This window comes from Taudactylus pleione, unplaced genomic scaffold, assembly GCF_031769625.1.
Source record: "Taudactylus pleione unplaced genomic scaffold, aTauple2 ptg001106l, whole genome shotgun sequence".
In the NCBI taxonomy this organism is placed as follows: Eukaryota; Metazoa; Chordata; class Amphibia; order Anura; family Myobatrachidae; genus Taudactylus; species Taudactylus pleione.
The window spans coordinates 1,907,563-1,934,160 of NW_028285507.1; the positions used below are offsets into that span (position 1 = coordinate 1,907,563).

Sequence of the window (26,598 nt, forward strand, 5' to 3'; positions counted from 1 at the left end):
CACAGTCCAGACTTCCAGGGAGTTTAACCAGCTGTACTTCCTGCCACTGGCTGTTTATACCAGTGCATATAATCAGTCTGAAGTAAACTTTAGAAATAAGCGTATACTTCTCTCCTGGGTTAGGTCATCTGTTGAGTCAGTCAGCTATGCAGTCTCCTGTAGATAGTGGGGGAAAATAACGCATTTCTCCACCTTTTTAGTGATCTGAGGAAGCCACTGATATCACTAAAAAGGTGGAGAAACGCGTTATTTTCCCCCACTATCTACAGGAGACTGCATAGCTGACTGACTCAACAGATGACCTAACCCAGGAGAGAAGTATACGCTTATTTCTAAAGTTTACTTCAGACTGATTATATGCACTGGTATAAACAGCCAGTGGCAGGAAGTACAGCTGGTTAAACTCCCTGGAAGTCTGGACTGTGTTCCTATACATTCATTATTAAGAACCTGCCAGAGTTGAAAATGGTATCTGTGTCATGAAGTGCAGTATGATGAAATAACTATAACAACTACAATATAAAAGTCAATAACCGTATAAAAGGATGTTTTGAACCAATGGTTACAAAGTGACTTTTTTAATTTAAGGAAAGCCTCCTTTATTTCTTTTTTTCTAATTTTAATTTCTGTTTTTTCTTTTTTTACAAGCATGCTTTTTTTTAAGCCATCTTAACAAGTAATTATAGTGACCATGTGGTTTTTGTGAACAGAAGTGTTATAAAAGGATAATATTTTTACTAGAATATTTAGTACCAATTGGATTGTAAGTATTGTGAAATATTTAGTAATTAACAATTATTGTTCTTATATGTGGAATATATGTGCTTTTTAGTTTTTATTTTATAAATTGAATATTTATTAATACTAATTGAATAGCGCCTTTATTACTTCTTTTTGAAGTTCTTTTTCTTGTTTTCCCAGCAAGGCTTTTTTTGGAACATCTCTGAGCACAGATGTAGCCCAACATGTGTACAGTAGAAATATATTTACTTTGTTTGGCTACAGTGGACCATTGTCTATCTATGTATACTTCCCACCCAGCAGTGGCAGACATGCCGGGGGCTGGAGTAATAGTCATGATAATTTAGCCTCTTAATTCACAAGGATCCAGTGTTTGTTCTCCTGTGATGTCATTGGCCCCTTAATAAATGAGGACCACATTATCATGGACAGACAGTAGAGAGCTATGTAGGAAGCTAAGGCACTTTGTATGATATTATGGCTGCCAACTGTCTATCATTTCTAGCCTCTACAGAGCAGGGCCACCGATTAAGGGGTGGGGCAGATACAAACTACTCAGGCTTTCTTAAGACCTCACGGTGGCCGATCCCACGAGCACTTGTTTGTGTGCATTAATATTTCCCCTGCGATTCCCCATCTTTGGCACAATGCAGCAAACTGTACATGTATCTCTGCCACTGCTTGGATGCATAGTAATAGATGACCGGGTCCAGGCAGCAACTGATGCTACTGATACAGCCACAAAGGATGTAGGCAAAAAACAGAGACTCACTGGTTTGCTGATAGATGTTAAGATAGTGAATGAAAAAGAAGACGTTGGTTGGCCCAAAACAAAACACAAAGACGCAAAGCACAGTCACAGTCAGTAGCAATGCGCGAGACCTCTTACTCCTGCTCTCAGGTTTGGAGGAGCTCAGTCTTCGGATGGTTCCCGAGTAGCAGACGACGGTAACGACCAAAGGCAAGAAGAAGAAAGCTGAGATGTAAGTGGTGAAATAGTAAATGTAGTAATTGATGTGATCTTCGTAGGAGAGGACATCATAGCAAGTTGTGACGTTCAACTGGGCAACGCGTTCCGTCTTATTACCTATAAGAAGTGGCACAGTGCCGGCTATGGATATTATCCAGATGAAGAGGCAGGCCAGCCACGCTCGGCCCGTTGTGCGCCATGAAAGAGACTGCATTGGATAAACCACAGCCAAGAACCTGTCCACCCCGATGCTTGTCATGAGCAGGATGGAGCAGTACATGTTGCAGTAAGACGCTGCGGTGTAGAAACGACACAATCCGTCTCCAATCATCCAGTTATTCCCGGAGAATCGATAGGCGATGTTGAAAGGCAGCAGAATAACAAAGAGCACGTCAGCGGCGGCCAGGTTCAGCATGTAGACCACCCCTGGCTTCCTGACCTTCGTCTTCAACAGGAATATGATGATGGCCACTACATTGAGGGGCAGGGCCACGGCAAACACCAGGGTGTACACCGCTGGTATAAACTTGGTCAACCACTGACTAGAGAGATAAGATTTCACTTTATTGGAGATAGTTTCCTTTATTACTTGAGATGTGTTGGAGCTTCTATTATCATGTGTTCCATAATTCATACCTGGAAATAATGGGCAAATACATATTAGCAGAAAGAACTGAAAAGAGGCAACACTACAAATACCCCTCGTGTGTAATACTACAGCTGGTGACAATAGTAAACCGGGTAAAATGCGTAACGTTTGGTAGAATGGTGTTCCCATGGTGTCTTCATGTTTGAATCTATTGGTTTATTTGAAAAATAGCAAATGCGACCCATATAATAATCAAATGATTAATTTACAGGCAACTGTATTTTACTGTTAGAGCATGTGAATTATTCCAAGGAATCTACTATCAAAGTTTAATAAGTCTTAATCGTTAAACATACGCTCTTTGGAGTGGGTGTGGACTCTGGTCCTGATTCAGAGCCGGACGCTCTGACAGAGCGCTCGCTCTGAATCAGGGCCGGGTTTTTTGTTTTTTTTTAGAGCGGCCTCCTGCCCGCTCGCATAGCTGTGGGTGACCACCCACAGCTAATGCGAGCGGCCATGATGATGGTCGCGATGGTCAAGACCATCACGACCATCGGGCTTGCGACGAGACCCTTGTGGTAGGGTCTCGTTGCCGCAAGCCCCAGAGAGATTTCGGCTCTAACAGAGCCGGGATCTCTCCACTGACATCACTTGTGATGTCAGTGGAGAGATCCCGGCTCTGTTAGAGCCGAAATCACTTGTGATGTCAGTAGGGCCGGCCCCAAACGGAGGCGTTCACATGGGAACGCCTCCGTTTGGGCAGCCACCCCCCCGGCCTGCCCACCAAAGGGGGCGTGCTGTCACTCAACATCGACAGCACGCTCCCTTTGGTGTGAGACCCGGAGCGACGGATTGCCCGTCGCTATCCGGATCTCGCAGATGCGCACGACGGAGCCGGCTCCATTGTGCGCATGCGCTCTGGGCCACCATCGACCCAGCTGCGAGCGCTCAACGCTTGCGACCAGCTCTGAATCAGGCCCTCTGTGAAGGGAGACACCATTATTCAGTAGTACACAGTGGTGCTTAACATGGGTCCTGAGCACAGACGAGGGTGGATATAAAAATTAGGACACAGTATGTGGTGTGTATATATGACATTGATTATACTTTACAGTAAAAGTAAATTAGTGATGACTGTATATGCACAACTCTAATGTATATACACTGTATTTGTATAGTAAATGCAGCCATAATGTATATACATTGTATTTGTATAGTCAGTACAGCCATAATGTATATACATTGTATTTGTATAGTAAATACAGCCATAATGTATATACACACTGTATTTTGAATAGCAAATACTAATAGGTTGAAGAGTTTCAACATTTGTTGCAATGCAGCACCGTTATGTCTGAGTAATGGTACATTATTGTTGTCTGTATAGCAGCTATATTAGATCTTTGTGACCAGACCAGATGTCCCCACTTCAACTTCAAAGTGAAAAGTAATTTTTTTTTTAAAACATTTTTTTTTTTTCTTACAAGAAAATTGGAACAAATATTTATTTCATACATATTATATTATATTATATACTATATAGATAAATTAGTGTCCACTGGAAAAAAAGAGCACTTTACCAACCATTTGCTCATTTTTAACCAGTATGATACACTAGACCCAGGGAAATTCCGGGTACAGAGTGGGCTGAGGGCAGACGAGTCAGACTCCAAAAATGTGAAGAAGTGGTGAAGGACACAAGGAAGAAGTTCTGAAGTCATCTTACTGTACTTACTGTAATACAGCAGATTCACAACAATATAGAGAGGAATACTTCTAACCCTAAAGGCCATCCAGTACCCCGATTCCAAATATATATGTCATCTCTACCACCATCCATGATAAAGATCAAAGCCAAAATGGGTCTGTAAATTTATAGAGAATGCAAATCATGCAGAACTGCCACAAATAAAACTTTAAAAGATTTAAAAAAAATAAAAAATTATATATATATAATATATTTATTTATATGAAAATCATATGAAAATTTACCAATATACTATAAATAACAACATGATCATGTCATCTACAAATGTAGGTCAGACCACAAGAACACTAAACCAAAAAACGCTACAGTATAAGTGACATATACAAAGTAAAACACTAAAACATGAATCCATGTATACATGACAACACATTGACACAATGCTCGATGGTAAAATAGACAACTTTATAAACGTAGACACAAAAATTACCAGGAAACCCAAAGGAGATTACAGAAAGTACTCTCATCATTACAAACCAAATGAAGATATGAAATGAAAACAGTCGAACGAAGTGGCCTAAACACAAACATAGACCGTTAGAGTTCCTACTGATACAAAGGACAGAGTAGAGATAATTGGTTCAGTTCTACTCGGTTCTTTTCAGCAAATTAGTGCAAGTTTGGATTTATCTTATTGGCTATCCATAACGAGAGCAAGATATCCAATAAGATGCAGTTTTTCAGATCAGAACATAACCGAATAGAACCAAACTGCTCATCTCTACTTAAAACTGCTTGAAACATCCCCCTTAACTAGAAATAATATAAAGAAGGTAACTGAAGACCACTAAGACATGCACTTGTATAAAACTGTCTGTCACCTCTTCTAACATAATTAAATTCAGATCTTCCTGATTTTAGAAGTTACTTGATGAGCCAACTTACACTTAGTCCAGTTTAATCAAGTAACCACTGTTGCGTTCATCCCACATATTGTGCTTTTTAGAGACCAGTATGATTTTTATAGATTCGGTGGCTGGAAATTAACCTTTAAATCATTAAAAATTACAATCTATATCACAATTACTGCAAATGTACCTCCCCCCCCCCCAAGTGTCATATGAAATGCTAATCTCTTACCACTTTATTTATTGAAACATGTACATTTTTCAGCTAAAACATCACTTGGTTTAGCCTTATTTTGTATTAAATAACGTGAGTCAAAGGATACTGCTCCAGGCATGGCTGGGTACTGCGCCGAAGGGGGTGTGGCTTCATCACCTTGGTGGTTGTTACTTACATTTCTCTGACACAGGACCTCCCCATCCAGCCCCTCTGATCACATTGTGCGTATAAAGGATGGATCACTCAACATAGGACAATGTATGAGATATTGCAGAAATGTTTGACCATTAAGACCACGGAAGTCATCCCTGTATGACAGGAGTGACATAAACCTCTGGTCTGTCACGTGGCACACTCTGTTACACTGAGAGTGAGCAGTTGGTAGAGGGGTGGTGCTTAGGGTCTGTTGTTACAAGCCAATAGAATATAAGTTGAGTTGGGGGTGGAGCCTGTCCCAGGGGTTTTGTGGGAAAAATATAGTTTTTTCTCCCTCTTTTCTTCAGGAGATTGCCCACCCACCCTCCCTATATTTTTTCTAGTGATTGTTTTAGTTTATGTCAGCTTATGTTGTAGTGGCAGGTCTTGTATGGCCTTTTCTTAAGTTTAGCAGGGTTGGTCTTTCTTCGATTTCTGGGGGGGTTGCCCGTGCGGATGGGGCGGACTTGAGGGCGCAGTGAGCACCACCGGTCCAGGTGGCTGCGGTCCCCCTCGGATGCACGGGGGCTCCCCAAGTTGTTATCCCCGCAAGGTAGGGCAGGAGGCCTGGACACCTTGCGAGTTGCAGGGGAAAGGGGGCAGTTGGTCCCGATGTTCCATTTTTGTGGCGGGCTGTTCCGGCCCGCAGTTTTGTTATTTTTCTGATTTCATTGATAAGCATGTTGCTTCTGTTAGGCCATTCAAGTCCCCGCCACCATTTTGCTTTAGAAATTTATTGAGTTAGAATTTATGCTAAATAGTTAAATTGTGCATAAAATATGTTCTACTAAATAGGTTTCTAGTTTGAGATTAATAAAAAGCTGACCCATTTTTCACCCAACGCTATGTCTCTGTTTCGTTATTTTAGATAAGGCATGGTGTGTTTTGTGTGGCATGAGTGTGCAGAGTCATCTGACCATAGAGTGTTTATGAACTGGTGAAATTGTAAAAAAAAAAAAGCTTCACACCTAAATGCCACATGTTTTAAAAACCAGGATCTATTTTAAAATTTTTAGGGAAAAACAGGCTGTTTTCGGAGATGAGGAGAGCGGAGATGGCTGGACAGACTGGAGATGGCGGCATTAGATACATGGTCTGGTCCATTTTGTTTTAATAAAAGCAGCATATTACCCAAGCAGCATGTTCTCCCCATTGCCTGTTGTGTTATTATTATTACCGTAGTTGAAGCTCATAAGCTCTATCAGAGGAAGATCATTACTTCCACCTAAAAGAAGAAAAAGTAAAGGAAGCAGTCAGAAGTGACTAATTACACAATGATTATTTACTATATAATGTAATATTCTGCAAAGCATAGACTGCTATCCGGTGGGCGACAGCGCTAAGCTGCATGTGTCACTAGTGACCGTCGCCTTTTCTCCACTCTTGTCACCACCTCTCACTTCCGAATCCAAGATTTCTCCTGTGCCCCCCCACCCCTTACCACTGGATCCATCCACTGGCGCCACAAGGAGGCTGCGGGCTGCACCCGGGTGTCAACAGCCGAAGGGTGACACCAAAGTGCTGGCTCCCCCGCAGTGACAGGAACCGGGTGCTGCATTATAGCATTATAGCTGGCACATCACACAGGCTGTGTGACAAAAAACGGGGGTTCGGGCCACAAGGCCACGCCCCACCCGCGATGCCATGCCCACTCACATGTGGCCACACCCCCTTATTTGCCGGCGCACGGCTACGCCGCACGCAGTACATGCTCCCGCACCGGGTGACAAGAAAGGTAGGGACGCCACTAGATCCATCTCCCTCGTTCTCTCAACTATCCCCCAACCTGCGTAGCTACAAACGAGCGCTGGAACCTGACCTGTGCCTATAAACATATCCGTGTACCACCTAACCTTGATCCTACGAGCAGGGTCCTCTTCCCTCCTGTTCTTATTACTTACTGCTCCTGCACACCAGCTACACACTACACCTCCTTGGGCTCACTGCCCCCAGGCACCACCTGCCTCGCTGCCTTCCCACCTGTAGCAGTTCTAAACCTGTTAGTGGTGCCCACACTCATGGGTCCAGGTGTACCTTCCCCTGTACCCCTTGTTTCCATAGCTGTGTTGTGAGTTGTAGTGTAATTTGGTAATTGTTACTTTAATGTACTGTTGACCCTGTACTGTCCTCTTGTTTGCCCTCTATAAGGTGCTACAGACCACACGTGGCACCCTATAAATAAAGTTTATTAAACAATAATAATAATAATAATAATATTTGCATTAGGTGGCGATGTAGTCATAATCTAATCATTTATAATGTTGACACCAAAATGTCGACAGTCATGAATGTGTTAATCAGAGGCGTACTTATTTGGAAAAAGCAGTGCAATTTAATAAAATTAGGATTACAATGTCAAAAAATTCATGTTGTGGTATAAAAGTCCAAAAGGTGAATACAGAATGAATACTGACATACTTATCACTGGCTACATGTTATTCTGTCCTCTCCAAAATCAATACTATCAACATAAAGGAGCAGCAAAAAAATGTAGATTGATTAAAAAAGACCTGTAATAGAAAACCTGGCTGGATCACTGCTGACATTATAGTAGGAATTCCCGTCTGTCACGTTCTCTAAAAAAAAAAAACAGATGAATTTGTCATATAAGGAAAAGAATACAGTTCTGACATGACTAAAACATCTCTATATATAAATCATAAAATAAAGTCCATGGGCTTAGGGGGTCTGTCTGTTCGTTCTGGCTAAACTCTTGATGCACTGGACGGATTTTGATGGGGTTTTCACTATTCTATACAGCATTGGTCGAGGAAGATTTAGGTGTATGAACCATTCATGTGTGACAAAAGGGAGCTGAGCAGACACAATTTTAGTGAAGCAGTCACAGAAAAACTAGCACCAAGCTGCTGTCTGTATAGGAGCTGGCCATTGTGCTGAAATGGCAAGAGCATCTGAAACTGAGCCAATCAGAGATAGCAATGTCCCCTGTTGCTTAGCAGCAGCCTAGAGAGGGGAGGGAGTCAGGGACTGAGCAGGGTCACATCTCAGGCAGACAGAGAGTGAGAAACAGCTTCCAATTAACCCATGAAGATGCCCTGATGCAGACACAGTGGCCAGGAAGGAGCCAGAGGAGGCATAGCTATCAGGAATTGAATAAAAACATACAACATCCGGAACACCAACAAATGACTTCTATTCAATGGTAGCAAACATCGGACCACCACCATCAAATGGTAGAAACACTACCATCAGAACAAAAACATCGATGGTTAGTAACCATTGGTTTCCAATGTCCTTCTCTATGCTGAACCTGCAGGCAGACTCCGTCCACCACTCCTCCACCATGAAGTACTCACTTTTCAGCCTGATGTTCCCACTCTGCCACATGATCTCGCTGAACAATAGGCACCCTCCATGGAAGTCAGCCCTGTTCTTGGACAGGGGCACCATGGGGAGGAATCTCAACAGGAAGCCCAGGGAATACAGGGTACATTGGACCTTATTCAGACCCGCTCGCAAGCGCTGAGTGCTCACAAGTGGGTCGATGTTTAGGCCCTGCGCACGCCCCTTCCCGCCTCCAATTCAGGACAGGACAGGTTAAATGGCAGGTATGGATGGTGACCTTTGCAAGCCACAGTATTACAGCTTTGTATGACACTTGATACACTGCTAATTAGGTATCTTTTAAGATTTTTATTCTTTATATTTTTATTTCTACAAGAAGATAAGGATGCTGGTGCTATCATTTATTGCTAGGTTTATACTATGTCTCTTTGAACTAAAGTTCTAGCCTCTAGTCATAAAACAAACAGACAAAGGTTGGCAGGGGGTAAGCCCCTCTTACCTTTCACAAGCTCATATACATTAAACTCATAATGCTACACATTCAAGATTGGATGCTCACTTACATTAGGATTCCAAGGTATCCTTAGGGCTATGCTTTAATAAGGATTGATGAAGGATTGATGAATACAATGATTAATGAAGATGAATAAATACCTTTTTCAAAGTACTCTAGTGACTCCTACATTGAATCACCTACTGTACATAAATCTATTACTAACCCGACGGGAAGGCAGAAAATAGCAGTTATTGATTCTTTAACTTCCTACTTTCCAGAATATGACTTTGGAATTACCCAAAACATGAGATCCCTTAAATCACGAATACCAGTCTACAATTGACAATTTGTGTTGAGTAGATAGGAGATACAAAGAGAGGGTTATTATTGCAACCAGTCCCAACATTGAAAATCACAGGGGCTCTTCCTGGCCACCCTGATGATCTGAAATTTCACAAAACCTATTGAATTTGTGCCACTTAAACTAAAAAAAGCTAATGAAAAAGGACAGCAACCATGCCACGATCTAGGGTCATTAGATAATAGTGACAGGGCCGCCTCTCAGCCAGGCCATGTCACACAACATGCTGTCCCCATAACACTGATAGTGGCCAGCTGTCTCCATAACACTCATAGCGGCCAGCTGTCCCCATAACACTGATAGTGGCCAGCTGTCCCCAAAACACTCATAGTGGCCAGATGTCTCCATAACACTGATAGCGGCCAGCTGTCCCCATAACACTCATAGTGACCAGCTGTCTCCATAACACTGATAGCGGCCAGCTGTCCCCATAACACTCATAGTGGCCAGATGTCCCCATAACACGCATAGCGGCCAGCTGTCCCCATAACACTCATAGTGGCCAGATGTCCCCATAACACTCAAAGCAGCCAGCTGTCCCCATAACACTCATAGTGGCCAGCTGTCCCCATAACACTGATAGTGACCAGCTGTCCCCATAACACTCATAGTGGCCAGCTCTCCCCATAACACTCATAGCGGCCAGATGTCTCCATAACACTGATAGCAGCCAGCTGTCCCCATAACACTCACAGCGGCCAGCTGTCCCCATAACACTCATAGCGGCCAGCTGTCCCCATAACACTCATAGCGGCCAGATGTCTCCATAACACTGATAGCAGCCAGCTGTCCCCATAACACTCACAGCGGCCAGCTGTCCCCATAACACTCATAGCGGCCAGCTGTCCCCATAACACTCATAGCGGCCAGATGTCTCCATAACTCTGATAGCAGCCAGCTGTCCCCATAACACTCATATCGGCCAACTGTCCCCATAACACTCATAGCAGCCAGATGTCTCCATAACACTCATAGGGCCAGATGTCTCCATAACACTGATAGTGACCAGCTGTCTCCATAACACTCCTAGTGACCAGCTGTCTCCATAACACTTATAGCGGCCAGCTGTCCCCATAACACTCATAGCAGCCAGCTGTCCCCATAACACTCATAGCGGCCAGCTCTCCCCATAACACTGATAGAGGCCAGCTCTCTCCATAACACTCATAGTGGCCAGCTGTCCCCATAACACTCACAGCGGCCAGCTGTCTCTATAACACAGTGGCCAGCTGTCCCCATAACTCTCATAGCGGCCAGCTGTCCCCATAACACTCATAGTGGCCAACTGTCCCCATAAATCTCATAGCGGCCAGCTGTCCCCATAACACTCACAGCGGCCAGCTGTCCCCATAACACTCACAGTGGCCAGCTGTCCCCATAACACTCATAGCGGCCAGCTGTCCCCATAACACTCATAGCGGCCAGCTGTCTCCATAACACTCATAGTGGCCAGCTGTCCCCATAACACTCATAGCGGCCAGCTGTCCCCATAACACTCATAGCGGCCAGCTGTCCCCATAACACTCACAGTGGCCAGCTGTCCCCATAACACTCACAGTGGCCAGCTGTCCCCATAACACTCATAGTGGCCAGATGTCCCCATAACACTCATAGCGGCTAGCTGTCCCCATAACACTCACAGCGGCCAGCTGTCCCCATAACACTCACAGTGGCCAGCTGTCCCCATAACACTCATAGTGGCCAGCTGTCCCCATAACACTCATAGCGGCCAGCTGTCCCCATAACACTCATAGTGGCCAGCTGTCCCCATAACACTCATAGCGGCCAGCTGTCCCCATAACACTCATAGCGGCCAGCTGTCTCCATAACACTCATAGAGGCCAGCTGTCCCCATAACACTCATAGCGGCCAGCTGTCCCCATAACACTCATAGCGGCCAGCTGTCCCCATAACACTCACAGTGGCCAGCTGTCCCCATAACACTCACAGTGGCCAGCTGTCCCCATAACACTCATAGTGGCCAGATGTCCCCATAACACTCATAGCGGCTAGCTGTCCCCATAACACTCACAGCGGCCAGCTGTCCCCATAACACTCACAGTGGCCAGCTGTCCCCATAACACTCATAGTGGCCAGCTGTCCCCATAACACTCATAGCGGCCAGCTGTCCCCATAACACTCATAGTGGCCAGCTGTCCCCATAACACTCATAGCGGCCAGCTGTCTCTATAACACAGTGGCCAGCTGTCCCCATAACTCTCATAGCGGCCAGCTGTCCCCATAACACTCATAGCGGCCAACTGTCCCCATAACACTGATAGTGGCCAGCTCTCTCCATAACACTCATAGCGGCCAACTGTCCCCATAACACTCATAGCGGCCAGCTGTCTCCATAACACAGTGGCCACCTGTCCCCATAACTCTCATAGCGGCCAGCTGTCCCCATAACACTCATAGTGGCCAACTATCCCCATAACACTCACAGTGGCTAGCTGTCTCCATAACACTCATAGTGGCCAGCTGTCCCCATAACACTCATAGTAGCCAGCTGTCCCCATAACACTCATAGCGGCCAGCTGTCCCCATAACACTCACAGTGGCCAACTGTCCCCTTAATACTCATAGTGGCCAGCTGTCCCCATAACACTCATAGTGGCCAGCTGTCCCCATAACACTCATAGTGGCCAGCTGTCCCCATAACACTCATAGTGGCCAGCTGTCCCCATAACACTCATAGTGGCCAGCTGTCACCATAACACTCACAGTGGCCAGCCATTGGGCTCCTTAGTGCTGGAATGCTGGATTTTAGTAAAGAAGTGTAATCTCCCCAGTACTAATTGCAGCACGCCCTAGCACTGTAGGAACATAGGCTTTTTCCAGCCATTCTTGTACAGTGGCCGAACCCAAGAGATGTTTCTCCAAAGAACCTGTATCATCATGTCTGCACTCAATGCTTTGTGACCTGAAAGGGTCACCCGCTAAGTGTTTATTCCATGCCACGTTCTGTTTAGCTACAGTAGGTATCTAGTTTAAAGTTCCCTTGCTCTTGTTTGATATCTAAGCTGTCCGAGCAAGGTTGCTATTTTTGCCTTTATCGCTATTCCTAATATAATTTCCTGGGCTATTACAACATATCGGGTGGGATGTACTAACACTAAAATGCAGTCAAGCCTCAGAAAACTGCCATTTACAGAGGTATGACCTAATTTCCCATATGTAGCAAGAACCGGAAATCAAAACTCTATGGAGCTTGCACCCGATAGACAACGCCTTCTATAGATGGTGTCACCTAATAGAAGTCTCTGGGCTCCTTTTCAGATCATCCCCCAAGAGAGATCCAATACGCATGAGCTGGCCGATGGCCTTACATGCGCAGAAGGACTCCCGTGTCATAAACCCGAAAGACCCCGCACTGGAAAGGATGGCTATTATTGGAAAATAACGCCGCTCGCCATATGTGCCTGTTAGTGATGTATACAAGGTGAGAAGATTGAAATAGTGTGACAATGCTCTATTGCACAAAAAATAAAACTCGTTATTAAGAGGGGTCCCAAGGGCCCATGTCTAGCTCCTCCCTTATCCTGTACTCTCCTTTTGCCCAATATAGGATGAATATGACCTATATGATGTTTGGACGGCACCTGTCCAGGTTTCATACTCTCACATAGACCTTTTGTTATCTGATAAGTAGACTCTGAAACAAACAGGTATCTCACCCATCACCTGGTCTGACCATGCAGCTTTTGCTTGGAAGTGAGAACTTATTGCTAAAGATCGTCCTGTTAGGACATGGGGATATGCTAATATTTCATAAGATGCGGTTGGCATGCAAAACATGCAACACAAGTGTCTGCCTGAGATTGCATTCCCAGGCGTGCTTCCCCTGACTTTCAAACACGTAGATTTACTAAACGCAAACACGGGTGTAAAAACACAAATCTATCTGCAAAACACGGCCAGACACACAAATACAAGTCTATACACCATAGGCAGGAATACAACACAGGGATTTACCATAAATGGTGGTCCTGCACCTACCCTGGTGCCATCCACCCTGGAGGCGGTGGATGGAGGGGTAAAGGGTTAAATATAGTACAAATACTGTTCTTCACAGTGGGACTACAGGTCCCAGCAAACCTGCAATGTGGCACTTGTAGAACCACAAGTGCAAGCAGGCCGCTAGCACCTGTAGCCCCACTGTGAAGAAAATATAGAAAAAAAGGTTTGACACGCACACCATATGTTATAACCCTTTCTTACACATTCACTAATACACTCACCTGCACTCACACTCACACCTGCACTCATGCACTCACTCACCTGCACTCACCCTCACACACTCACCTGCACTCACACACTCACCTGCACTCACACACTCACCTCACACACTGAACAGCAGTCACACTCACACCTGCGCTCACACTCACACACTCCCCTGCACTCACACACTCCATTGCACTCAGACACTCACCTGCACTCACACACTCACCTCACACACTGAACAGCACTCACACCTGCACTCACACTCACGCACTCACCTGCGCTCACTCACACACTCACACTGCACTCACCTCACACACTCATCTGCACTCACACACTCACCTGCACTCACATTCACATACTCACCTGCACTCACACACTCACCTGCACTCACACACTCACCTCACAGTCTCACCTGCACTCACACTCACTTGCACTCACACACTCATCTGCACTCAGACTCACCTGCACTCACACTCACATACTCACCTGCTCTCACTCACACACCTGCACTCACACACTCACACACTCACCTGCACCCACACACTCACATACACTTGCACTCACACACTCATCTGCACTCACACTCACCTGCACTCACACTCACATACTCATCTGCACTCACACACTCACCTGCACTCACACCCACAAACTCTCCTGCACTCACTCACACTCTCACCTGCACTCACACTCACTTGTACTCACACACTCTCCTGCACTCATACTCACACACAAACCTGCTCTCACACTCACCTGCACTCACACACATACTCCATACTTACCTACTCCCTTGTGCTGGTCGGTCCTCTTCTCCATGTAGAATCCGGTCTTCTTAACAAATCAAAACAATTACCTGATTCCCAATGGATACAGAAGCGGTGTACATTATATATATGTATACGGGTACATTAAATCCAAAAATGTAATTGTCTCTTCAGGTATTTTAGAAGTAAATGATAAATTGAAATCATTCACCTGCAAATACTTCATAAAGTCCATAAATGACTAGATCGAGCTGCCGCACACCATAATGGTATAATTATATTCTATCCAAAAGGATTGCTATTATAAATTACTTCATTCTCCAATATACCCATAAATAGGCTGGCATAACTAGGTGCCATACAGGGTTACATATGTCCAACTGGCATCTGCAATGTGTTATCACTGTTCAAGACCTTTATGACTTTTCCTATGTCTTTAGCTCAGTTACAAACCAGATACCATATCTCATCGCCAGGTGCAATATACGGCTGTGGGAGCCACGTGCAGGTGTCCTTCCGCCCCATCACCTCTATTTCTGAAGAAATGGTATCCAGCAGATAGGGCTAGGGGTAAATAAATGCAATGTGTGCAGCGTGTGGTGTAGGACTCCCCTAGACCTTGGGACCCATGTGCACCACACACCCTGCGGACATTATAGATATTCCCCTGCCCCTTCCACTGCCTACACTCACAGGACATGCAATCCCCTATTCTGACACCCTATTAGATAGCTTTTCTAGTCATAAGGGTGCGATCTCATCTTGGTATAAAACTCTTATATTCCCTCAATAAGACAATAAATTATTATTTGCAAGACAGATTGTAACCAGACCTACAACATTCTCTGACAGGCCAGGAATGGGGAAACACATTTGTACTGTTAGTAAATGCATAGAATCTATCTCCCGCCAGATAAATTTCATAAGATCCAGCTGTTTCTCCGTCATTAACACAATACTCCATCCTACTACTGGAATCTCTGTATCGTTCCCCCTCTCCCTCTTTCTATTGTTGGCCTCCTCCCTTCCCTCATTTTCATCTGTTTGTTTTTTTCCGCTTTATCATTCATTTGCTGTTAAAATTGTTTTGCAAAACACTTGAAAAAAAAAAATATTCTGTAAACCCCACCCACAAAGCAAAATGATGTTAATTTAATGCATCCTATGCGTTTCCTCTAGTTATAGACTTCATAAGGGGGGAAATATTCAACATTTTTAGAATTTTTAAAAATGTTTATGCTTCATAGCAAATCATATGAACTGCAGAGTTTTGAAGCTTATCCCATGTCAGTGTCCTAAAGCAGTGAAATCGTATAGATCTTTATACCGTCTCCTTGTGTAATATTACATAGTGTAATGGGCGTTTGACTATACACAGCCCTGAAGGTAGACCTCAGGTCTTACTCACCATTTTCCCCATCTTTGCCATCGTCACACTGCACAGTACAGAGCAATCTGCTCACTCCAACCATGCCCAGAGCTAACAGCAGGGTCACATCCATGATTTACCCTTTTGATATTTCCAAACCCAAAATCTCTTTATCATAATCAGTGGATAAGACAACCAGGCTCTTCACCAGCTCCGAAACTGAAAAGAAGCAAATGAGAATTTCAACACAATTGCCAAATTTGCCCAACTCATTGTTTGTGTACAGCAGGGAGGAAGAAAAGCCCGTCACCTAACGATTAACAATGGTTTGCACTTTAATGACAATTAAGGAGGCATTAATATAATATGTGCTTGTATATCTGGCTACATGGTAGAGCATAGGGTGATTCGTCTCAGCCACAAAGAACCTCCAAATAGTCCAAATGAGTCCAATAACCAATAAGTCCATGCACTTAAATGTCCACTTTGGGTGGTATCCGGAAGCAGGATAATATGTTTTATATATGTTTTTTCATTTATGCATAAGCACAAATTAAAAATAAAACTATTACAATGTGAAGCATTTCGTAGTAAACACCTCAGTACTGCTATATAATATCCCGCAGGAACATGACATCCGGAGTACAGTATTCCCTTCATAAAATGGGCTTAATAAATGATCTCCCAGAAGACACACGTCCTGTACCTCACCCAGTTCCAGTTGCCTTCTTATGGTATGTACTATGCAGGCAAGAAGGTGCCCATCATAATATTGACCTTCACAATGTCAACAGCAGGTGAACATTGATGATGTTGACATGGTTAAAATGTCAACATAGTTAATGTCGACAACTGCAAAATGTCAACTTTGACAGAATGTTGTCATGTCCATTAGGGTTAGTGTTATTGTTACGGTTAGAATTACACTAAAAACAGATTGCCGACATTTAAACAATGTCAGCATTCTCAACCTAATGCACCTCAACAGTGTGAATATTGACATAATGCACCACGCCCCGTCTTATTGGCTATTAGGTAACCTATTGTGAGTGCAGCGCCTACTGTATACTACCTGCATAACGTTGTTCTGCTGCTGCTCCGCTCTGTCAGGGCTCTCACTGGCTGCCTAAATGCAACAGAATTCAATATACAGTGTAATACTTAAACTAACACACATACACATTGCAACACTACAGCAACATACTGTATACTGTATACTGTATATCTCCTCCTTGTCACAAACCATCTCCCAGCTCACTCTGACCAAGATCTGCGTCTCTCACCCACACGCATTACCTGCTCCCGTTCCCGGTTACAGGACTTTCTATGTGGAATGCCCACCCTCGTACAACAGAAATCCCGCCAGCAATACGTATCAGCTCTTTAAGTAACTTATTAATATCCTCAACTATCTTCTTAACACCGCTATAATTTGCTAATCTTCCCAATTATCCCCCCCCCCTCCCCACCATATAATTCACTAAAATGTCTTTTCTTTCTCTACCTAAACAACCCTCAGACCTCGAAACTAACATTGTTAAGTGACTGGACCTCAAAGTGCCACAAACTCTCGCTCTTTCCCGATGCAATCTGTCTGGTCCTACATGCAACATGTGACACTTACCGTCATGTATCACGCTTGTCTGTCCTGTCTTGTATATAGCTGTGCTTGTCACCAACGCTGAAATATACAACTCAATAGAACTTGTGTGGTTTCTTTTCATGTGTAGTAGATCTAAGCGTCCACGTTTTTCCCATGAATTCTGAAGTTCTTTCCTCACCTGAACTGTGGATACACTGTTATCTGTACATCTGTTTATACCATTCTGTAGAAAAGTGACTAATTACAGTACATTTCCTTTCAGTCTCCCTTCCTCCAATTGTCAGTGTTTACTGGTACTGTAGAAATCCACTAACTTTTTAAATGATTTCTATCTGACCTCTTTTGATGACTCAAAGACTAAATATAGATGTAGATTAAGACTAAATTGGGCAGCTCGAATGCCATAATGGTTGACACTGCTTCCTTACATCACTGAGGTCATGTCTTCAATTCCCGGTCATGGCCTATTTGTGTGGAGTTTATATGTTCTCATTAAGTTTGTGTGGGTTTCCTCTAGGTGCTCCAGTTTTCTTCTACACTCCAAAATAAGGTAAGTTAATTAGCTTCTGACTATAAATTAGCCCATGCATGTGTGTATGTATCCATGTGGTAAGGAATATAGGGCTCGATTCAGACCCGCTCGCTAGATGCGTACGCTCGCACCCAGCTTATGCAAATCCAGCAAAGGCGGGCGATCGCTCGGCAAGACATTGGCACGCCCGCTATGTCTTGGCGTGCGATCGTGGTGTGTATGCAGATGCCCACCAGCCTGTCTTAAGACGCCCACTAATGCGCGTCATCTCTAGGAAGTGTATGCAACCATCGGTACCATCGAATACCATCGGATGCGAACGCAGCGCTTGTAGTTGACTATACCCTGCAGCAAACACTGCAAGTGCTTCAGTGTGAAATTCAACCATGACGTGTACTATGACGATCTATGTTAATTATGCGTTGAGACGCTCAGAGACGCCTGCGTTCACACCTCCACTCCCCCGTTTCCATCAGCTGTTACCACCCACAAACTGCTTGTCCTGTCACTCAGTCTAGCGAGCAGTCTATGTGCAGCGAGCAAACGCTTCCCGATCGCCTGGACTAGTTCACGCAGCGCATGGCAATGCGTACGCAGGGACCAAAATATTCTCAAAAAAAATATAGATATATACACACTACAGTATGTAGACAAAAGTGATTGGACACTGACAGTAAATAGATCAGTGAGATGTTAGTGAGGTCAGTACTGTGTAGGTCCCACGTGCAGTGATTACTGCAGACACCCTTCTTGGCAAACTGGCCACAAGTCCCTGGACATGTCCTATGTATCCTAAAAACATAATGTACTTTTTACCTCTCACTTTAATTGGTAGGATATTATAACGAATATGGTACCTGATTTTAATAAAAATTTACATTAATACCTCATTAGTTAATGGGCATGAGGTTTCAAATAGTGGCTTCTTAGACGGAAAATACATTAATATAGGTTACATACCTAAATGAAGATGAATCACAGATTCAAATGATTCTACAGAGAATTCAGTGGATCTAAAAACCTATATCATAAACATTACTTCAGTATTCACAAAATGCTAATAGACTTATTGATCTTAGGAACCAGTGTTCATACAATAATATTGCAAATAAACATATTGATCTTATAGTTGGTAATTTCCAATCAAAGTGTCCCCTAAACATATAAAAAATATTTATAGACCAAATGTTATAAGACATATACTTATAAAGTATCAGTTGTAAAAGACAGTTGAAAAATTCCATGTACATAGAACAGATGTTTCAAAAATAAAGCGCTAACATGAAAGATTCCCACAGACTCACTTAATCAGAAGAAATTGGATCACCACTTTGTGAGACTGCTGTCTGTTTCCGACTGCAATGTTAATGGATTCAGGCCCTGATTCAGAGCTGGACGCTCTGACAGAGTGCTCGCTCTGAATCAAGGCTGGCCCTCTGGTTTTTAGAGCGGCCTCCTGGCCGCTTGCATAGCTGTGGGTGACCACCCAAAGCTATAGTGAGCGGCCAGGAAGATGGTCGCGATGGTCAAGACCAGCGTGACCATCGGGCTAGCGACGAGACCCTTGTGGTAGGGTCTCGTTGCCGCAAGCCCCAGAGTGCTTTTGGCTCTATCAGAGCCGAAAGCCCACTGACATCACTTGTGATGTCAGTGGGGCCGGCCCCAGACGGTAGGCGTTCCCATGGGAACGCCTCCGTCTGGGCAGCCACGCCCTCGGCCAGCCCACCAAAGGGGGCGTGCTGTCACTCAACATCGACAGCACGCCCTCTTTGGTATGAGACCCGGAGCGACGGCTTGCCTGTCGCTATCCGGGTCTCACGCATGCGCACAACGGAGCCGGCTCCATCGTGCGCATGCGCACTGGGCCACCATCGACCCGCTTGCGAGCGCATAGCGCTCGCTTCTGAATCAGGCCCTCAGTTCCCAATCCCCTCTTATACCCAGAGGCCATGACATCACATCCTCTTTGGGGAAAAAAAAATGCAACCTAAAAACCTCTTTCATTTTAGTTCCCCATCGGGATAAACATAATAGGGTGTGTTTGAAATACCCATAGTTCTTCACTTTAGCAGGCGCTGATGCAAACTCCTAATAATTTAGGAAGATATTAAATTAATTACTACTAACAATCTCATTCCCACAATGCAATGGGGGTGGCCCAGTGTGTCATGGGATAACTCCCCTGTATCCTAGCAACAGCTTGCTTGCGCTCCACTCAGAACGCAGCTTCCATGCTAAATAATTTCTGTTTCTAAAGTTACCATCTACTTTTCATTTAGCACTTCATTGTGCCTGGCCAATCCCGCAAGGTGACGCTGCCACTTCTCTCCAAAGAAAAGGAACCCACCAGCTGCTTGATATAACCAGAAGTGAAACTAAATGTGGTTGGAAATCTAGTTAAGCGTTCCACCACAACCATACTTCCTCATGTCTCGACGCTGTCGTGTCCTCTCTCCATCATTGGTGGTGGATGGCTGGTCACATGTCTTCCCGGAAAATACTATAATTATGGTGGAACGCAAACCTAAGCATGCGTTCCAACCTATGATGGACAGCCCAACACGGATGTCTATATTAGTGGAATGCAAATCTATGTGTTCCAACCTATGTGACTCCACAACTCGCTGTTAATACCCATTGTGGTTAACTCTAATAATGTGATCTAACCTAAATATACCTAGTGTATTATCATATTGATATTAATAGTGTAGTGTATGTGCCCCAATTTAGATATTCAGGTGTTATTAACTTAATAATATGCTCAATAATAATTCACCGTGCTCTATGAATCTTCGGAATCTTTTATGTTAACCCTTAATTCACAATTTACAATACATATACATTTCACATAACAAAATTTACATATATATTTTTTATAGAAAAGATACCGTATCTATACTTTCATTAAGACCATTGGGAACAAGGGAATTCAGGGTGTAAATTCAATAAGTTTCTCTTTTAGAGAGAAGTAGCTCTCTGTTTCCACCTCTAGGATCACTTTTTACCCATTCTAAAATGGTAAACGATAGCTCCTTAACGTCTGATGTATGTTCCTCAGAAAAATGTCTAGGGAGACTATGGGTTTTTATATTATGTTTAATATTACGCAAGTGTTCTTGAATGCGTATCTGCACACTTCTTTTGGTCTTCCCTACATATATTAAATTGCAGTTACAAGTAATTCTATACACTAAAAAATTCTGAATTGCATATGATGATATTGTTCAAGGTATAGGTGGTATTATCCTCATTTCTCCAATTTAAACTATTTTTTTCCACGTGTTTACAACAAATGCATCGGTTGCAGGGATAGCAACCAACTCCTTTACCCAAAATGGTATTAGTTTGTTGAACTAGTGGATGTTTCTTTTTAGATTTCAATATACTAGGGGCCAGGATACTCTTCAAATTAGTTGCTCATCGAAACACTAGGTTATGTTTTCTTGTCAAATGAGGGCCTAAAATTGGGTCCTTTAAAATGATTCCCCAATGATGGTCCAGAGATTTTCTGATTAGAAAGATCTCTTGATTGAATTATGTTATAAAACGTCTACTAGGCCATTTGTTATCCCCTGTGGCCAACTTCAGATTATCTACTAATAGTTCTTCTCTATTCCTGGTGGATGCTTTAAATTTAGCTTCTTCTATTTTCAGAGTATCGTAACCTCTTTCAATGAATCTGTCCCTAGGACCAAAGATTGTTCCCAATAGTCTTCCAGGTTACTACAATTTTTCATTAGCCTTAAGAATTGTGCAGATGGTACATTATTTATCCAAGGTGGATAGTGACAGCTTTTAGATGGAATGAAGCTATTAGAATCGACTTCCTTAAAGAATGTATAAGTTTTTACCTCTTCATTTGATTTACTTTCCAAAACCAGGTCTAGATAATCAATCTTCCTATCATTATGTTTATACGTAAATTTTAAATTAAAATCATTAGCATGGACATATTTAATAAACGGTTCAATACTGAAGTCATCACCCTTCCAAATAAGTATTAAATCATCAATATAACGTCGATATAGCTGAATGTTTAACTCTTCATACATGGTGTTGTAAATGAAGAGCTCCTCCTATTCACCCATTAAGAGGTTGGCATACGATGTGGCAAATTTAGTACCCATCGCAGTGCCCTGTTTTTGGAGGAAAAAATGTATTTTCAAATTCAAAAAAATTGTGATCAAGTATGAACTTAATACGATTAATAATAAAACTTATCTCTGCTAGAGTTTTATCAGGGTCTCTTTCAAGTATGTTTCTCACTGACTCTATACCTTTAGAATGAGGAATGGATGAATACCATGACCCAACTATATTCAGGAGACCAAATATAACCTCTAAGGATTTTTAATAAACTAATGGAGTCTTTCAAATTAGATTTTTGTTTTTTTACGTATGGTTGAAGTTTTAAATCAATATAATGAGAGAGGTTTGCAGTGAGGGAGTTAATCCCTGAAATTATGGGTCTTCATGGGGCACTTTTTTTGTCCTTGTGTCCCTTCGGGATATGATAAAACACCAAAACTCTGGGGAACTTAACATATAGATAATCATACTCTTCTTCACAGATTAGATAATCTTTTTTGGCATCATTTAATAATTTAAATAACTCTTCCCGATATAATATAATAGGGTCTTCAGCTAGCTTTACATATGTGGAAGTGTCATTTAGAATTTTGTATGCTTCCTCCAAATAAGATCCCCTGTCCTGTATTACCACTGACCCCCCTTTGCCTGCTGTCTTAATAATCAGACTGTCATCTTTTTAAAGTTGCTTCATTGTCTGTTTTTCACTGCCACTTAGATTACAATTACATTTAATAATTTGTGTTTTGATCTTTCTAAAGTCATCTCTGACAGACTCATAAAAGATGTCTAAATGACTACCCAGGGATTCCACCGGATAGAATTTAGAGGGGGGTGCTACTAAAGGTTTATTTTGTGGAGTATATGATAACTTTGGTGTTGGATTTTTAAAAAATGTCTCTGGACAGTCAAATTACATATGTACTTATTGAGATCAACAAACAGACTAAATTTATCCAGATGTCGATTGGGCGCAAATTTAAGACCCTTACTTAGAACCGCGGTCTGTGCGGTGGATAATTCCTTCTTTTTTTATTTCTTTTATTCATCAGAGCAATAAAACATCACACATATAACAAAAAATAATGGTGAATAATAAATAAAACACAAGCCCATTAAGGGCAATAATATACCAATAGTATAGCATAATTACTTCTTAGAGTTGTTGATAATCCCTGTTTGGGTGTTTCCTGAACAAACATCTGTGGTCTTCTTTTTTTGGGGGACCTTTCTCCCACCTCTTTTTCCTATTCTCCTATATGTAACCCTCTTTTGATTCCTTGTGGGGAATCCAGTCTTACATACAACTTCTGTTTCCTCTGTGTAAATGGGAGGGTACCTCCCTTTTTTTCCTCTAAAAAATGATTAGAGTGGAAAGCATTAGGTAGGGGAAGGGGACCTCAATACCTCATATTTATTACGGTGTGAGGGGTATCTTTCTCTTTGTTGAGAAAACCTTTGTTTATTGTAATGGGGGGGGGATATTGTTTGAAAGGAGATCTATCTCTTTGCCTATTATAATAAGGTGAATAGTTAGAGGATTTTCTTCCATCGATTGTAATTCATTTGTTGCCATTCAGATCTCCGATTTGAATTGTAATTTGTTGACCTATCACATCCCTCATATTCTGATTTTTTGTTGACTACTACTGAGGGAGGCACTAGGAGAGAGCGCAGAACAATGGAAGTGTAGTAAATAGTGAGTTTGGCATCCAAAGTAGCAACATCATAGAAATTACATAAAGTCCTGTAAGAAGATTCTTTAAATACTTTTAGTCCTTAATAGTTAAATAGCACAAATCCAAAAGGAAAAAAATACTTTGCTGACAATACAGTAGTTGCATCGAAACAAGGGAAAGGGTTAATTGTTGTGACCACTCACTGTTTGTTCGATTTCTACGCACCTTTGGGACCACCTGCAATTTGTTATCTACATCAGAACATTACCAGAGTAGTCTCTTTACTCCTGCAATGGCCGCAGCTTTCACACTGGCCTGCTCCCATCCAGAATCTAGTGCGGACAGTGCAGACTACTACACCGGACCATCAGTAGCTGGACCTCTCACACTGGCCTGCTCCCATCCAGATCCTAGTGCGGACTACTACACCGGACCATGACTAGCTGGACCTCTCATACTGGCCTGCTCCCATCCAGATTCTAGTGCGGACTACTACACCGGACCATCACTAGCTGGACCTCTCACACTGGCCTGCTCCCATCCAGATACTAGTGTGGACTACTACACCGGACCATCACTAGCTGTAACTCTGACACACGCCTGCTTCCATCCAGATCCTAGTGCGGACTACTCCACCGGACCATCACTAGCTGTAACTCTAACACTGGCCTGCTCCCATCCAGATACTAGTGCAGACTACTACATAGACAATCACTAGCTGTAACTCTCACACTGGCCTGCTCCCATCCAGATACTAGTGCGGACTACTACATTGGACCATCACTAGCTGTAACTCTCACACTGGCCTGCTCCCATCCAGATACTAGTGCGGACAGTGCGTACTACTCCACCGGACCATCACTAGCTGGACCTCTCACACTGGCCTCCTCTCATCCAGATACTAGTGTGGACTACTACACCAGACCATCAGTTGCTGGACCTCTCACACTGGCCTGCTCTCATCCAGATACTAGTGTGGACTACTCCACCGGACCATCAGTAGCTGGACCTCTCACACTGGCCTGCTCCCATTCAGATACTAGTGCAGACTACTTCACCAGACCATCAGTTCCTGGACCTCTCACACTGGCCTGCTCTCATCCAGATACTAGTGCAGACTACTCCACCGGACCATCAATTGCTGGACCTCTCACACTGGCCTGCTCCCATCCAGATATTAGTGCGGACTACTCCACCAGACCATCAGTTGCTGGACCTCTCACACTGGCCTGCTCTCATCCAGATACTAGTGTGGACTACTCCACCGGACCATCAGTAGCTGGACATCTCACAGTGGCTTGCTTCCACTGGGATACTAGTGTGAACTATTTCACCAGGCCATCCTCACGGAGATTTCCATCTTGCAGGATATCAACCCAGCGTCTCTGATCATACAATCGTGTGGTTAGCCGCCATGGACAGTGCCGTCTTCCTATATCTGGTAATTGTATCAGCTGCCATTTATCCACGCACCTTGCAGGATTTATTTGATAACAGGCACAGTATTATTTGATTTTTGTTCATTGTCCCTTATAAACATTGGAGTTATAGTGCTTATGCTAATGCCTCGTATACCACCACATTTTTTTATTGTTTTTTTTTATATTGGTTTATATGTAAATGTTAGATTCAAACTGTATATTAACTCCACTCTTGTTTAAAATGTTATTAATATATGTTTAGGTGGTCTCACAGTGATTGCATTTTGTCTATATTGCACCAAGACAAACTCTGTGTCATGCCGGAGGTGTCAGTAATCCAGTGAGTTTAACATCTGAGTGTCACAGGATTAATATATTTATTATATAAATTTTATTTCTGTTTTTTTTTTACTTATTTTTTCAGTCAGATACTTTTTGTATATGATCACATGTGGCTAGATCCTCTCAATATTTTCCCTTCAGTTCAGTTAAAGATTTTCTGTAAAGGAAACAAATTGGATAAAAGCAATTACAGAGTAAGACCATATTCCACGTTCTGTATGCTGCTGAACCATTTATGCACTGTGTACCCTGTTAGTCGCTTTTTATTTTACCCTTATACTTCTTATTTTCATTGCAAATCGCACCCATGTAGTGCACCCAAGATGGCTGCCTCGCCCAGAGCCATACCTAGACTTTTTGGTGCCCTGAGAAAGCATTGGCGCACCCCCATTTTTTAAATAGGGACATAAGAGAGAGCACCTGAAAAAGGGCCATGGCCTCATGGGGAAGGGCCAGGGAAGAGATAGGAGAGGCCAGGAGATGCTGGGGATAAATAGGGACATAATATAATGCACCTGAGAGAGGGCCATGGCCTCATGGGGAAGGGCCAGGGAAGAGATAGGAGAGGCCAGGAGATGCTGGGGATAAATAGGGACATAATATAGTGCACCTGAGAGAGGGCCATGGTCTCATGGGGAAGAGCCAGGGAAGAGATGGGGGAGGCCAGGAGATGCTGGGGATAAATAGGGACATAATATAGTGCACCTGAGAGAGGGCCATGGCCTCATGGGGAAGGGCCAGGGAAGAGATGGGGGAGGCCAGGAGATGCTGGGGATAAATAGGGACATAATATAGTGCACCTGAGAGAGGGCCATGGCCTCATGGGGAAGGGCCAGGGAAGAAATAGGGGAGGCCAGGAGATGCTGGGGATAAATAGGGACATAATATAGTGCACCTGAGAGAGGGCCAGGGCCTCATGGGGAAGGGCCAGGGAAGAGATAGGGGAGGCCAGGAGATGCTGGGGATAAATAGGGACATAATATAGTGCACCTGAGAGAGGGCCATGGCCTCATGGGGAAGGGCCAGGGAAGAGATAGGGGAGGCCAGGAGATGCTGGGGATAAATAGGGACATAATATAGTGCACCTGAG

General features: G+C 43.4%; 1 protein-coding gene across 1 annotated transcript; it reads right to left on the reverse strand.

The window, feature by feature from the left end:
• Positions 1-910: 910 nt before the first annotated feature.
• Positions 911-17,576, reverse strand: LOC148453727 (proteinase-activated receptor 1-like). The gene is made up of 5 exons (XM_088461807.1): positions 17,467-17,576; positions 15,882-16,061; positions 7,836-7,901; positions 6,503-6,550; positions 911-2,347 (listed from the first exon to the last, which is right to left on the reverse strand). Exons 2-5 carry the CDS (start codon positions 15,973-15,975, stop codon positions 1,353-1,355), a joined length of 1,203 nt encoding a protein of 400 aa, XP_088317933.1. The 5' UTR covers positions 15,976-16,061; positions 17,467-17,576; the 3' UTR covers positions 911-1,352.
• Positions 17,577-26,598: the final 9,022 nt, after the last annotated feature.

What these genes read in the sequence shown, in the direction of transcription:
- LOC148453727 (XM_088461807.1), bottom strand. Translation starts at nt 15,975, where the DNA reads ATGGATGTGACCCTGCTGTTAGCTCTGGGCATGGTTGGAGTGAGCAGA. An exon ending in TGGCAAAGATGGGGAAAATG is followed by an intron (nt 7,902 to 15,881) that starts GTGAGTAAGACC and finishes TTTTTTTTTTAG; the next exon opens with AGAACGTGACAGACGGGAAT. An exon ending in AGCCAGGTTTTCTATTACAG is followed by an intron (nt 6,551 to 7,835) that starts GTCTTTTTTAAT and finishes TTCTTCTTTTAG; the next exon opens with GTGGAAGTAATGATCTTCCT.